Source organism: Copadichromis virginalis, linkage group LG4 (genome assembly GCF_057382275.1).
Source record: "Copadichromis virginalis isolate Kocher_CV1m ecotype Utaka linkage group LG4, C_Virginalis_male_GT1.1, whole genome shotgun sequence".
In the NCBI taxonomy this organism is placed as follows: domain Eukaryota; kingdom Metazoa; phylum Chordata; class Actinopteri; order Cichliformes; family Cichlidae; genus Copadichromis; species Copadichromis virginalis.
In genome coordinates this window covers 27,480,235-27,495,683 of record NC_140621.1, presented here as the reverse complement: position 1 = coordinate 27,495,683, position 15,449 = coordinate 27,480,235, and the positions used below count along the sequence as shown (strand labels likewise).

Here is a 15,449-nt window from a genome sequence, read left to right as displayed (position 1 = left end):
TAATGAGAAAAAAGACTCAGTGACCCTTATTTATAGGAATAAATTTACCACACATTAAATAAGAGCAGAAACAACATAGATTTTATTTGTACATGAGGGTAGTTCATTAAGAAAACATGTAAATGAATGTAAAAAATAATTTAGGTGTTTTTTCTTTTTAATAAAATTACACAAATCATTGAAATAAATATAAAATATATGAGCAGAGTAATGACAAGTCATGAATGGTACATACTCAATTTATGCTGCCTTTTTACTGCTATTTGACAGTCACTCTAAGCCTCGAGACATTTATCTCAAACTCACAAACGCAGAAGTTGCTGCTGTTAAACTAACATTCAATGTATTTCATCCATAATTTTAGCCACACCTAATCTGTACACATGCTCCACTCTTACAATATTAAAACTGACTTTCTACATGGCTAAAGTTAAATACTATAGCTTGTAGGACTGGCAAAGCTTGTGTGTTGAAGCTTATTTAATCAAAGACGGCTGATCACCTCGAACGCTTACTCAAGACATACAAGCATGCACATTTCCCTACATGCATTTGCTATAATTATTGTATGAAAGATTTAAAAAAAGATCTGTTCTATTACTGCTCCTTGGTATTAACTGCGGTTTACTTCGATGTAGAAAGAAAGCTGATCAAACCAAGGTTTGTATTCACCCATGGCAGGAGGGTTTTTTTTATTTTCCCCTATAAACATGTCTACATTAATGTATCTACATCTTTAACCTTCTTTAAACTTGTGTGTCTACTAGACTTTTTTGGGTAGCTTAAGAAAAGAGCATGAATAAACTCTCTGCTAGGTCATACTGAAATGTAGAACTTAATTCACCCAGAGGAAGGTTTGTCCTTATTTAGGCACTGTACATAAATATATACTTTAAAATTTGAAACTGTTTTTTTTTTTCAGGTAATTATTATTTAGGTGTGCTCATAAAAAAGTATTCACCTCAGACTCAAATACAGTAATAAGTGCTAAAATTAAAGAAACCCTGATGTAGCTTAGTTTTGCTTGGAAACTAAACCACAAGAGGTCACTGTAATGCTATGCAGAAAATGCTTTTAGCCACAAAGCCTTTTAGGTGAATGTGCTCAAGAAATAAGTTATGTAAACAGGTAATATGTACTCATTTGTCCAAGGCTTGACACATTCCTTATCTGTAAGAGGCCTGGGTGAACAGTCGTAAAAGAGCTTTGGGGTTCTTTTTGTTTTGTTTTTTGTTAAGCAGTTACAAAAGCATTGCAGTCACTGAAATGTCTGGCTTGACATATTTAGAAAAGTATACCAGGTTTAGTGGCTGCAGGGGCGGACTAGGTTTGCATGCAGGTTGATCTGTTTTAAGAGCAAATTTTCCTCATATTCTATTTGCAATATTCTTAATAATTCCTCAGTTAACGCTGCCCAAAAGCCTATTTTGCAAACTAAACACTTGGTTGAAATTAGGCACTTTTGATATTAGGCAGTGTTTCGTGTTACACTCGAAATGATCAAATTTGACATGACAAAATATGATAGCTTCTACAGAAGGTCATCTGCAGCCTGCATGTAACCCTAGTTACTGTCCAAGTCGTGCATTAGATACATTGTGAATATGCTGAGAAGAACTATTCTTGGGCCATAAATACTCACAAAACTTAAGTTACGAAAACAGTTCTCTCGTTGTAAATTTGAATACTATTTTTTTTCCTTTTTTTTTCTTTTTAAGAGAAAAGTTCAGCATTCATATAATTAGACTTCAAAGACCGATTACATAATCACACCACTCCCAGCATAGTAAAAGACATAAATATAGAAAAATATGTACTATATAATGTATATTTATATAATGTATATGCTTATAAAACTAAGTATCAGGAAAAAAAGAATATGGGCTGTATTGACACAAACCAAATGAAAAATACAAAATGAGAGTAAGAACACAGCAATGCCCCTGCTTATAAATCACAGCAGGTTGTACAGCAGCAAAGTTCCCCATACTGTTCTTTGCAGCTATGGAACAGGGGAAGAACAGTCATGTCCTCTTAGCCAAGAGAAAATCCTGACATGAACAATCTATTGACTTCACTCCAAATTGGGAATGGATTCTCGGTAAGAACAGCTCGATTTCAAGTGAATTTCATATTTAAATACGGTATTACAAAATGTACAATGAGAGCAAGGCCTTTACTGCATTTAGTTATCTTGACACCACAGTTTCTAGAGACGGGCGTCAGGAGTTCTCTTGTAGAAGAGCGTGTCAAAAGAAAAGTAGCTGGTTACTGTTTCGGAAATACCAACACCGGCAGCAGCACTTCTTGTGACCCAGTATTAGGAATGATTTCTATTTGGACGGAGTTCTCAATCTAAGGGACAACAGAAGCGGTGGGAGCTTTGCCGTCTCTAGTCTGTAATATACAGTAAGCAACTTGAATTGCATCATACTTAAAAGGTCTGCTCTTATTATTATATCCAATATGGATTACCTACCAAGAGTTGCATACAAAGAAAAGAGATTAAACACCACTCAGTAAGTGCCTCAGCAGATAGTAGTAGTTCACTATCATTAGTTACATTCGGCACAACTTTCCTGTAAGTGGTCCGACCACATTGTGTTTTCACCTAGTTAAGCTCCAGTAACTGCAGAAATGCAAGCGTAACTTCCTTTAAACAAGTGGCCCTGTGATTTTTTTTTTTTTCTGCTCACTGTATCTTAACAGTCTTCTCTAAGTGCTATTTGATGAAAGACACCATTGTCAAACGCATGTTCCTTAATCACTTTCCAGTTTTGCAATTTAGTCTGACCAAGTTTACCATTTAAACAGAATTTAAAAAATTTTCTACAATATATATCAAGAAACTTCTGAGTCAAGGGGCCACACACAAATGCAATCACATGCAACAGCTCCAACTGCCTACACTGTCTTTGACAACATAACATAACAGTACTTTTCAGCTATCTGTCAACTAGAATGTAGTTGACAAGAGAGATCGGAACCCCTTCTGAAATCTGACGGTACTCAGACATGTCTTTTCTCAGTTGCCAGTAGGAGGAATGAAGGCACAAATGGCACTTTTCAGAATATTGTACAAGGAAACACAGTCCAGTCCGACAAAGACAAATTCTATCATAATGGGTGATTTTAACTCTTTCCAAATATTAATTTAAGGTGTTTCTTCAAAACTGCCAGATTAGATCACTTTTAGCTGCATCATTCAAACTTCTCTGAACTGTACTGGTATTGCTTTCTAAATAAGTTACTTATATAGGTATCATGGTTAAAAGACTAGTATAGCTTTTTAGCTAAACATTGGTCAGTTGTCAACAGTATAATGCAAAGATCCCTCAGAACCATTTCTACATAAGTTTTCATGTTACTCAAACACTTAGTCAAGTGACTTTACTGCTTAGCACCTCCTAAAAGTGCTAAGCATATAAGTTTCCGGTGCCGCGTTTGGCTAGCTTTCAAAGGCATCTGATAACTGTGGCCTTGAAGAAGTGTCCATTTGACCTCACAGTGGAAAGATATCACCTCTGTGTTAAAATACATGTGAGATATTGCATAGATCACATGTAGAACTGTTCAAGGCAACAGACACAGGCTCATTAATATTTATACAAAGAAAATGTGATTTGGCAAAGACTTTAAAAGTATCCATACTGTCTCATATGCGTTACTTTAAACCTCTCGTATTTTATTCTTTACATCATAAAGTATGAGAGGTGTCCCAGACCATGTGCTGCCACATTAAGGCGTGTCAAATACTTGAAATTTGAGTAAAAGCAAATCTCTGCTATTAGTCATGGAGGTAGGGTCACAGAGGCCCGATAACCTGCCGGTGCTGGTTGTCAGGAAGGGGGTTTGCACAGTGCACAGACAATGTAGATTGTGTAAAAGAGACAAAAAGAGGGAGACAGAATTGTGAATGCAGCATAACATCACATAGAGCTTGCCACCCCGGCCACCCCTCAGTCTAACTACCGAGCCTCGTCTCAGTGTGGGATGAGTAGGTTTAGACCAGGTCAGAAATAGGAAGGACCAGGCAGGCAAAGGAGAGCCCAGTCCTGTCAACACTAGGAAGGTGTTGAGAAAGCGGATGGGCTGGAGTTGTTTTGGCTGGTAGATTTGACGATGGTGATGACGCTGGTAGGTGCAACTTTGCCTGGTGAGAGAGGCCCTCTGGTCACAGTCCGTGCGAAACACTGCAAAGCCTCATACTTGGCTCGCAGTGCATCCAACTCCAATCTCATGCTGGCATTCTCACGGGCCAGCTTGTCCACCTCCTGCTGCAGCTCGGTCTTTTGTCTCTCCAGCTCCTCCTTTTGGGTAACACGTTTGATGCGGCAGCTCGCGGCATAGCCGCGGTTTTTCAGGGTCCGCCGTCGCTGCTTCAATCGCACAACATCCTCCTTGGTGAGCCCACGCAGGTGCTGATTGAGCTCCCGCACAGACATGGCAACCAACTCATCATCGCTGAGCACAGGGGCATTCTCACCCACCTCCTTCTTGACCTGCAAGACGCGAGCAGTGCATGAAGAACTGTGTGCAGGTGTGAATCACTAAAACATTTTTCAAACTTCTCATGCTTACCTTTAAAGCTTTGCTCGTCTTAAAAGTAGTCGTCATTCCCTGCATGAAGACAAATGACCAGAATCTCACAGAAGACACTGAAAAGTAAAAAACATACGACCTCAAGTAAGTGAAACAGAACATATTATTGATGGACGAAAGTAATTACAATTAAGCAGATTTACTCAGCTACTTATGTTGGCAATTTAGAAGCAATTGAGGTAGTGAAGTTATTCTACTAGAATGACTGGACAGCATGTGTTACTTTGCACATATCATTAGTTTATACTACTCGGGTTACTTCTGCTGCAGAGTGCGTTAACATACAGGAATTTTAAACAGTGCATTTTAGTTCAAGCACTATATTTTAAAAATGAGATACTGATATTTTTTACTTGCATGTTATTTGACATTTCAGATATGACAGATAAGCAGAAATGACACCCCCAGTGGTGATACTCGAGAAGTTTACTGCACAGACGTCACATCCCAGGGTTACATCATATGTCAGTGCTCATGTTTGTTTGTTAGTGACATAAATACCAGCAGATGGCAGCATGACTCTATTAATTGTCAGCACTGTTGCTTGTCTGTCTTTACATATTAAAAAGAGGGCCGTGACAATGTAGTTCACTAGACCAGGCAAAATTAGAAACACAGAACTTTGCATTTAAGCTCTCTGCCTCAGTGATTTTGCCAGGGCAGTATTTAGAAAAGCCTCTCTGTACTCATTACAGTGAGCCACATGCTTTCCAGACTGCTGCCATGGCCAAAAAAAGCAAGAGCGCTGAGCTGCGATCCTGTGAGAGGCACACATCCCCCAAAGGCTCCATTTCAAGACCTACAGACCAGCTTGACTACGAGTGCACTGTTCCATGCTCAACAGATACCATGGAAACGCCCTGCAAATGGGCGTGGGAGTGTGAGTCACATGGTCACCAAAAGGGTAAACAAGTCTCATTCATAACCGCAACACAGCCCATACATAGTACAGACCAAAAGAAAAAAAGAACAGCACTAACTTGTGCTGCTAACTTCAAGGCAACCTGTGTACAAAAATCCTCAATTCTCCTCTTAAATCCATCATTTATCTTCTGATCTGACCTCTCTGGATTTACAGAGCAGCAGTCTACAGGATTCTGCCTCCTCATCAAAGCAAATCATCACATCAGTATAACATTTATAGTTCTGCTGAACTTTACAGGGCAGCATGTGGAAAATTCCTAAAGATAGAGTGTCACAGAGAAATAGTTTCCTTTATAGTCACTGATGTATTTTTGCTGGGAGACAATGTAGTCTATCGATTTAGTGCCGTCTCTCTGTGGTTGGATCCTCTTACATTGGGCTTTCCTGAGCTGCCCTATGCCCTTATTTAACGCTCGTGGATATATTTAGCCCGCAGTGCTGACACAAATTTCTGCCAACTAAACAATTTAAAGGGAGCAATGCGATAAGTGATACCCTCAGTAAGAGGGGAAATATTCTCTTCAGACCTATTAGCTGAAGCATTCGTGGAAGAAAATACTGTGGGTGTGACTGTTCATTGTGTGATATATATATTTCTGTTAATACAGGGCCTCTAGGGGATTCTAACTCAGACCAGTAGTGCAGTGAAAACTTAGAAAAACAAATGCTTTTTTCTTCTTCTTGTTTTTTAAACATTACTAAGTCATTGTCCTGAAATAGAAAATCAAGTCAGAATCCTAACTTGGAAAATAAATACATGGCAAATGTGTGTAATGAGCGAACAGCTACAAACAGAATCCACACAAACTTCGGTTTAGAGATTTAAGGAACATCTGGTGTGCTCGCTGATGTCCTTTATTTATCTGCAAAACATGCTGCAAAGAATTACATAACTGAGATTTTAGAGGCATCAAATAAAGATGATGAACTAAAATAAAACATTCCTCAAAAGCAAGCTGGCCCTAAACGGTCTAATTTAAGTGGTATTGCGTCAGAGGGGGGTCCCTGGGTATGTTCCTTGAAAAAATCATGGAAAAGCGGACTGGGGCCTCTCTGATCTTTATACAAGAGGTCCCCAGTCTGAACCAGTATGCCAGATTGTTTGCCTGAAATTCTTAAGGCATGTGCTTATGTTTTTGCAACTTGCACAGGGACACGGCTTTCTTGATTAAGACACCAAAGTTTCCTCAGAGAACAAAACAAACCCCAGCAACCACACAGAGAAGACAGACAAAACACGTCCTCTCACTATAGTCAAGAAAACAACTTACGTTAGGCTTTTTTTTTTTTCTTCATAACAGTAAGGAAAGGAGTCTGGGAAAATAGGCTACCTCAAAGAAAAGCCACAGTTGGCGGGTAAAGAACAAAACCACATTCCTGAGCGAACACACATGTGCAAACCCTCACATGCACACAGGCGAACCTTCGCTGAAGAGGGAACATGCAGTCTGAATATATCCTGCAATGCGCTCAGCTACGGGGGTGGAGTGGAGACAAACCCACTTGTAAAACAATGGCTGCAAATTTCACAAAATGTCTGGAATTTTGAAGTATCGCACATCTGTCACTTGGCCAAATAAATGGAAAACAGCCTGCGCATGCTTACGTGTGGAAGTCAGGAGTCTTTCTTTCTTATTGTTGTGTTCCTTTGAGGGACAAATTGTAAACAAAGTGCTTCATTTTTTTAAAAAATTCACTTTCCCTCATTTTGATATACAACAAGCAATACTGTTTTATTCCTAACGACACCCCTCTGACGACTGATAACCAAATAAGTACTCACTGGAGTAAATGCTCCACTGTCTATCCACTATAAGCACAAACATTTCACGGCTCTGCTTGTTTGCTGGGGGATTTGAGCAAAAAGCACAATGTTGCCTGCTGTGTTCTTTGAAGATGTACAGATGCATGTTATGAATATTTTTAACTAGTTCAAAAGCAAGTAAACCAGAGCAGAAGCAAGAAAACAGTGATTTTAAAAAGAATCATCTCTAGGCAAACAATTGTGGGACAAGAAATCCATTGTAACCTTACTCCACATCTGAGACCAAGCCAGTTAAATAAATGTATGTACCTTTCCTTCACCGATACCTCGTGGTTAAAGTATAGCTTACTGTTTTTGAAGTCAGGGATCGGGTCAAGTTCATGGCTGCTGTTCAGTTACAGCAGGTAACTGTGGGGCCCAGCCTTCCCCTAAAATAAACAGCGTATCAAAGACTTATGCGCTCACACTTCACTAATAAATGCAGAGCTGGCTTGTCTGGATTCTTTGTTTTTCTTCTCTTTTTGTGCAGGTTGGGGAGGGGGTTCAGCGCAAAGCAGACTTAATGCTGCCCTTGACATTCAACTTTAGTCTTCATGAGAAAGCGCTTGCATTTCTTACACTTTTCTAAGGGGAGGGGGGTGGAGAGATTTCTTCACAGACTGAGGCACGCAGCACTCTGCTCTTTCTCCAGCGCAGCACATTTGGTGGGATATTATGTGAAGGAAATGGAGAGCATAGCTGAGCAGTGAGTCATGCTGTTTACTGGTAAAAGCGACAACCAGCAGCAGGGAATCACACCCTCCTGATCTGACATTTCCTGGAAAATCCCGTTGTTTCAGGGAGAGGAAGGAAAAGTACAGAGAACCTCAGAAATGGTTGGCATGACCAGCGGAACTTTCTTGCGGAAAGGGAGGAGATCTCACCGAATATCTGTGAGAAGATATTCTCCCAGTCATCGACACTGGTTTTCAGAACGATGTAAAGAATGAAAAGTGGACACATCGGTCCTTTTTTTAATTATAACTAATAATTAGTGAATAAAAGAAGACATATTAATATTCAGTCACTGCTAATAATAGTCCTAAAGATTTCGATAATGTTCTTTCAGGACAGATAGGTTGAGCAAACGTTTCGAATTATTTGATTTGAGTTTGAATCACAACAGAATCAAGAGTTGCATCCAGCTCCATCAGGAATCAACAGAGAATTCCCAGCAACACAATCCGGCAATATAATTACAGGAGTACCTCTGACCATAATGAGGTGAAAGCAGTGGTTTGAGATCCAGTCTTTCTGACAGAAATGACTTGATACAAGTCGCTGCCAGTGGCAGAGGGAACAATCTCAAATGCTATATAACTGCCAGGGAGTCACGTTTGACAGATGCAAGGCAGACCTGTTCAAACAGTCACCTCTTATTGCCTGTGTCCACTCTGGTTGGCATGTTCGGCTGCAAATAAAAATCACTGGCTTCCACAGTCAGTAATCAAAACTTGACATCTTTTTTCCAGTAAGAGGAGCAAAACACATCACAGCCAACGTGTTCTGTGTGAGTCATAGCATTGCTAACCACAAACATTTCACTTTCACAATACTCCACCACAAAAACGGTCTCGCATTCTGCACTGCTTTCATCCATCACCACTGTCCGGCAAAATGAGAAACAAAGGGAAGACAATTTGACCATATGCTGCATCTTCAGGGGAATTTCTCTCTCCCCCCCCCCCCCCCCCTCCTCCCACTGTCCCATACTGGTATGATGAGTCAGCTGCTGTAACTTCTCCATCCAAAAAAGATATCATCACTTTGGTGATTGAACCACATGTTAACCTCATGACAGGAGCACACCCTGCTCCTACTGCTTCAGACTGAAAGTCAGTGTGCACCCACCAGAAACAACAGTGAATCATAAAGCCCCCCCTCAAGACATCAACCTGTGACCATCTAAGCGGAACAAGTTACTCAGACAAATATTTTCCATATATTAATCACAAGTTTTTAAGTAAATGGCAAAGGGCAAACTGAAAGGTGGACATACAAGACTGCAAAGAAGATCATTGTGAGCTATTTTAGAGCCATGGTCAAAAATTCAATTAGTCATTGTAATTCAAGGTTTTCTTATCTTTACCCAATTCATTAAGAGTTATGCAGAGCAGGAATTATAGCTAAACACAGCGATGAGATAAAGTCTCTAAAGTGATTCATCGTTTGTGGAAATATGGGTTCCTTCTGCTGTTTCTTGTAGGCTAGTCAACCCCGGTGGTCTACCTCCACTCCACATCGTGCCCTTTGTCCCACATGTCTAAAAATGCAGACCACGTGTCGATTTCAATGTCAAAAGCAGGCTGGTATTCTGCATTATAGCACCCGCTATCAACCTCGCTGCCATGAGCTGGGGAAGAGCGCGAAAATTAAGGAGGATGTGAAAAATGCTGTACATGGATTTGTTTCAATAGGAAAGTGAGGAAGTTTATTTCACTTCCATTTTCCGAAAATCTAATTCAAGTCACAGAAATGCTATAAATAAACACACATGGGGGGGGGGGGGGATGCAATTTTGGGGTTTGGGTTTTTTTCGTTCTAGAAAAAGTTATAATCTAAAACCTTAGAGGTTCAGGCATGCTTAGTAATAGTATATAAACATATTTTGTAACACATTCTGTAACTTTAGCTTTACTTTTAATGAGAAGTGCGAAGAAATAGTGTGATTTTTATCGTCTTATTTTTCTTCCCTCCCACAATGCTGGTCGAAAACGTCTCCTCGCTCGTTATACAGTTTATAAAAATTATTAGCTATAATTTTTTTTTAAAGGGACCGCATTCAGTCAGTGTCATAATCACCGCTGTTATTTTCAAAGAACTATTTCAAATCGCAGGAAAGCGACAAAACACACGTTTGTTTCCCCCTTTTACATATTTTCATACAATTTCTAACTTCCTATATGCGACTGCTCGGAGGTCTGCGCCACTTTTGAAGCACTGTATTATGTATCTCCAGCACAACACGTGTCCGCCCGAAAGAAACAAATCTACGAAATCAACATGAGCTTTCATAACTGGGATCAAAACTTATCCTACGAAGAGGATGCACAACACAAGCCTGTTTGCGTGCGCCACTATGTCACCGTGAGAACTCGAGTAATTTAGAAAGGAATGTCAAAACATCTTCCCGAAAAAAATAAATAATTAAAAAAAATACAACCTCACCTCTGTGGACTCAGATATCTGTGGACCGGAGTGTGTAAAACTGTCAAAGTATGTTTCCTCGACAACCGGTGAAGCAAGTTGACAAACTTGGTAAAAAGCGTCCAGCACAGACGGGCAGCGGCGTATCCTCGTACTAAATTAACTACAAAACAACAACAATGTACCAACATTCCACGCTCTGCTTCCGCAAGCACTCACGTCACCGATTCCTCGTGACCGCCCCCTCCATTCATGAAAATAACTTTGTGCTGACGTCAGTCTGGGGAGGTGGGGTGGGGGGAGGCCTGGGGGAGGCCATAAATAGAAGACAGATACTGCTGGCGACTGCTTTTGCTTACTTTACAAAACTAATCTGCACAAAGTCAGCTCACGTTGCCAGCATTAGCCAAGAAAAACTTCAGATTTCTAAAGGAAGTCATAAACCTGTTGCTCTCTAAGTATGTTCACCACCCCCTCCTCCTTCTTCTCCTCCTACTCCTATATTTTTGAGTCAGCTCTCCACTACAAGGTATTCAAAAAATACCTTTGAGTGAGGGAAAACAGCGACCTCCTCCCTCAGACTTGAGGAGCAGCAGCAGCATTCCATTCCTGAGGAAAGTATGTGGTGTAGTAGCTCAGCAGTCCCAGGATTTCTCTTATTTTTACTGCACTACTGCCAATAGCGTCACAGGTTATTCTGGGTAATTAAGTACTGAATGTAAATATGTTAAGTCAGTAGCCTTTTATGGCCTCTACTTGTATGGCTTTTCCTCTGCAGCTATATGGTATTAGAAGATCTCAGCTTTGACTTGAACTATGGTGCCTGTTATAGTCAGATGCAGTATGCTGACACTAGAAAACACTTTGAGCTGGGCAGCTGAAATTGCTGAAAACTTTTCTTTTCTTTTTTTCTTTTTTTTTTTGCTGTACAATGCAGTAAAACCATGGGGAAGTGAACATCTGGATCCAAAGCCATCCAAATATGTAGATTTTGGTTGGTTTTATTAAAGTGCATACTCAGCCATTTGTGGTTATTTATTGGTTTATGGCTACCTATGACGAATATCAAACAGTTAAATACTCTCTTGAGCTGTTATTGTGCATTTACCATACATCTCTTCAAAATCTGAGCATGGACATGCTGTCAGGACGTCAGGGAAGCTTTTTTTTTCTTTGACCATTTTAGGCCAAAAGCAGCTTCATTATTGAATCATTTTTTGTTCCATGATGTTTAATGGTGCTATCTTTAGCAAGTGGTGAGGCGAATGAGGAAACAGAGCGGCACACAGACACAATGTCCGATCCATGACAAAAGCGTGACCTTTAGATAAAGAATGAGTTGTAGTTTATTAGTAAATAAAGAAGAAATGCTGAGTTGGCTTCTGGCTGGGCGATTCAGTGCGCTGAGATCTTTCTGTGCAGACTTCTCTCTGGTGGGTGGATGGTTTAACATTTACAGTTTTTCCAAAGCACTTGACAAAAACATTGGACACTGACAATTCTGAGTCAGAGAGGAGTAGTCCTTTATACGATTCACAAAAGCTTGCTTACAGAAAAACTGACTAATTCCTTAGAACATTTTTTTTTTTTTGGTACTCTGGCTTTATGCCAGACAAGCAGACTGGGATAGATTTAAAATGAATGTCATCATTTATGGCAAATGACTCAACAGTTCAACCTTTTCCCCCGAATCACATATGGAATCAATTGTTTACTAAGGATGGTTGGCTCCGTACTTTCATCTATGCTGGAACCTGCTTCGAGTAAAAAGCAAATAAACCAAATGAGTAACCTTCTTTGTGTACAGGTTACTTGCATCACATCACAGATTATAGATGAGATGAGACACAAATGAGTTATTAGAATAACTGTTATTGGACTGTATTAAAGATGAGCTTGAGTAAATCGGGATCACATATTAAGTGAAATAAGATGATGGGATACAATGCAGAAAATGTAAATACAAAAGTGTGGTGCATTGCTTGTTTTCTAGAGAATGTGCAGACAGAGAAAAGAAAGAGATCAAACTGGAGAGTCTCTGCAGGACCACCGCGAATATTCTGCACCAGTCAGACATCCAGCTGCTCAGTCAATGGCATAACCCTCTGTTACTGTCCATCTGGCAGCAGTGTATGCGGATGACCTGAAATACACCCGACGTGTGAAACAAAACAAAAACAGCAAAACCATGTGCGGCAGACTTGCCGGGGTTTTTGTCAGATCGACGTGCTGTGGGGTCTGGGTTCTTGCGGGCAGTTTTGAATTACAGGAAGTAACATTGACTCACTAATCTGGGTTCTTTCTGACTCAGACTTCTGAACTCCTAAGAAATCTGATCTGGTACAAAGAGGCCCACTGTTGTAAGGGGATCATTCCTTTTCTTCCAAATACTCCAAATGATTTGTTAGCAGAAGAATGGTTTTAAGATATTTATAGGATACTTTAAACTCACAGCCAATTAACTCACACTGCATTAAAAATAATAATAATCCTGTTTTCCTCCCAACTAGATCCTTCCACAATGTCCAGGCACAACTTGCTGAAAATACCTGACATATTAGACAGCCAGCTCTGGCACAGTCTGAGCTGTACGTAATTTCGAAAGCTAAAAAACAGCTTTTTTTTTTGTACATTTGTAGACTTCACATGTGACACAAGATTTAATTTGGAGCATTTACTGAACATTCCACTGACTTCACCAAAATGTGTTTCATATGAAAACACTTTACGTAACCAGCTGGCAGCTTAGAGCAGCATGGAAATGAACATGGTGAGGTTACAGTGGTAGTGATGGCAGTACTAGCTGGAGCAAACACTGGTGGACTGTTTAAAGTCTAATACCAAGATTCTCTTTTACGCTTTAAATGGCAAAAAAGTGAGTTTGGGGATTTGCAGACAGCAAGAGAGCAGAGAGAAGGACAGAGTTATTTCTCTTTTTTACTCCTGTCACAGCTGAGCAATGCTTAAGGAATGAACAGTTCACTGCTGCTGACTATGGGCGGGACTAAATATGGGCATTATAAAGTGTAACACTTTGATGCTCTCATTTTTTTCCCCTAAAGCTACTGATAGCTGTAAATTTGAAAAAAAAAAAGAAGTGAAGATGAACACATTTAAAATGAACACTGTTAATTCTTTATATTCAGAAAAGTTTAGTCACTGTTAGCATAAAATAAGCCTCCGCTTGCAAAGTGACAAGTGGAGCCTGTCTTAATTAAACCGATCTAGAGTTTGCTGCTTCTCTTTGAAATCATCATGCCACAATCTTAAGTTTTCTCTAAGACCTCCAGAAGAATATAGCAAGAGATTTTTTTTAAATTATTTTTTGCAGCCACGATTCCACTCTCAGTAAAAACTGTAGATTTTAGATGGCTGCCAGTTTTTACTGAACCGGCTGCCAAAGCAAATCCAACCCAAGAGTGACAAAACCCCTAGTTTTAACTAGAGGAGCTGCTGGTAGCTCATGCAAGTGTTACTGTCAAGGCAAAGGTTTAGACAATCAGAAAGAGATGGTTCCCTGTATTGAAGATGTGGCAGGGAAAATACTTTGATGTTCGAAGCAAAAAATTTAAGAGTAAAATACATTTTGCCAACAGGCTGAGGCTGGGAGTTCTAGAATAATTTGTTCTGTCTAGACAAATCAGAGGCAGAGCTTTTTGGTTAAAGTAACAGTAGACATGTTTGTCATACCGGGAGCTTAGTAGAAGAAGAACTGACAGAAATGGGAAGGTCTGGGGTCGCCTCCCTTCTCTTGGGGGACTGGGCGATCATTTATTGAACTATAAATTCTGCATCATAATTAAGATTATTGGAATATAATATGAGGCTACCTGTCTGAAAAGTGAATCAGAAAGGGACATTTCAACAAGGCAATAATTAACCTTCAGTCCACCCTGGAATAACTCAAAAGGAAGAACTGTAAGGTGATTGAATGTCCTTAAAGCCCAGAGTTCAAAAAGGATTTGATAGAGGAACTGCTGTTTGAAAACCCTCCTGCCTAAGGTCATCTGGCAACTGAAGGAATTTTGCATAGAGGAGTGGTTAAAAAATTTCAACCAGCCAGTGCCAGATAGTAAGCAATTATGTAAAAACTCTTAAAAAAGGTCATTTCTGCTAAAGGGGGCAAAAAAGCACCTGCATCCCTCCACAGAAGAATATTTAATCTTCATATTTTAGTAGAATAGCTGATTGACCTGCATCTCATTCCAGACCTTTGGCTGCGGTGTTTTTGAAAGCGAAATGCAGTTCTTTTATTAAGCTTAAAAGCAGCCAAAGTTTTGCTTGGGTTTAATTTTTTTCAATTAATTTTCACAAAGGATGAAAGTAATTAAATGCATGATGTGAATCAAATGAAGTGATGAGAGCTATCTTGTCTCTTAATTCAGAATAAAGTGCTTAAAACTCACAGTTCAAATGCAATGCTTGCCTTTTTGTCCTCCGACTTCACAAGGGAACACAAAGGAGACTAAAAAATGAAGGTTAAATGGGAAAGAAGAGGGGTATTTTTTTCAAGCTCGACCAGTCTAAAGCTGTAGTGAGGAACAGTGTGCAGAAATAATGATGACTATGATTATGAGATGGCAAAATATCTGCAGACTCTGGCACAAGTGATGATGAAAAAGCTTTGCAAGGCACTGACTGAAACCCATTAAGCAAATGCCAGTAACTATGCTTAAAATGATTCACGGTTTTGCAGCATTTGATAAAGTTAGAGTGATGACATCTGCTGGCCATTTCTTCATCTTTCACTTGGGATTTTAGAAAAAGACCTAATCAAAAAGCTGAGTCAAAGTATAAAACACTGCTGTTATTCTCATATTTTTCTCCAATAGAAAAAGATTTTGGAGATTCTATTGAAAAAAGTGACATATTTAAATATAAATATACTTAAATACTGTAGAGAGTAGTAAAATATTATTTCTGTCTCTTTATGTGACACTGATTTCAACTTAATTTTACCATAAACTATTTC

General features: G+C 39.6%; 1 protein-coding gene across 2 annotated transcripts; it reads right to left on the bottom strand.

Moving 5' to 3' along the window:
* Nucleotides 1-59: 59 nt before the first annotated feature.
* mafk (MAF bZIP transcription factor K) lies at nucleotides 60-10,679 on the bottom strand. 2 transcript variants are annotated; one of them, XM_085454649.1, is made up of 3 exons: nucleotides 10,494-10,679; nucleotides 4,582-4,658; nucleotides 60-4,502 (listed from the first exon to the last, which is right to left on the bottom strand). In XM_085454649.1, the coding sequence occupies exons 2-3, from the start codon at nucleotides 4,624-4,626 to the stop codon at nucleotides 4,065-4,067; spliced, it is 483 nt and encodes a 160-aa protein (XP_085310775.1). In that variant the 5' UTR covers nucleotides 4,627-4,658; nucleotides 10,494-10,679; the 3' UTR covers nucleotides 60-4,064. The 2 variants fall into 2 exon arrangements, with proteins under 2 accessions (XP_085310775.1, XP_085310774.1); XM_085454648.1 differs by having other exon boundaries at nucleotides 10,499-10,678.
* Nucleotides 10,680-15,449: the final 4,770 nt, after the last annotated feature.

What these genes read in the sequence shown, in the direction of transcription:
- mafk (XM_085454649.1), bottom strand. Translation starts at nt 4,626, where the DNA reads ATGCAGGGAATGACGACTACTTTTAAGACGAGCAAAGCTTTAAAG. An exon ending in AGACGAGCAAAGCTTTAAAG is followed by an intron (nt 4,503 to 4,581) that starts GTAAGCATGAGA and finishes CGCGTCTTGCAG; the next exon opens with GTCAAGAAGGAGGTGGGTGA.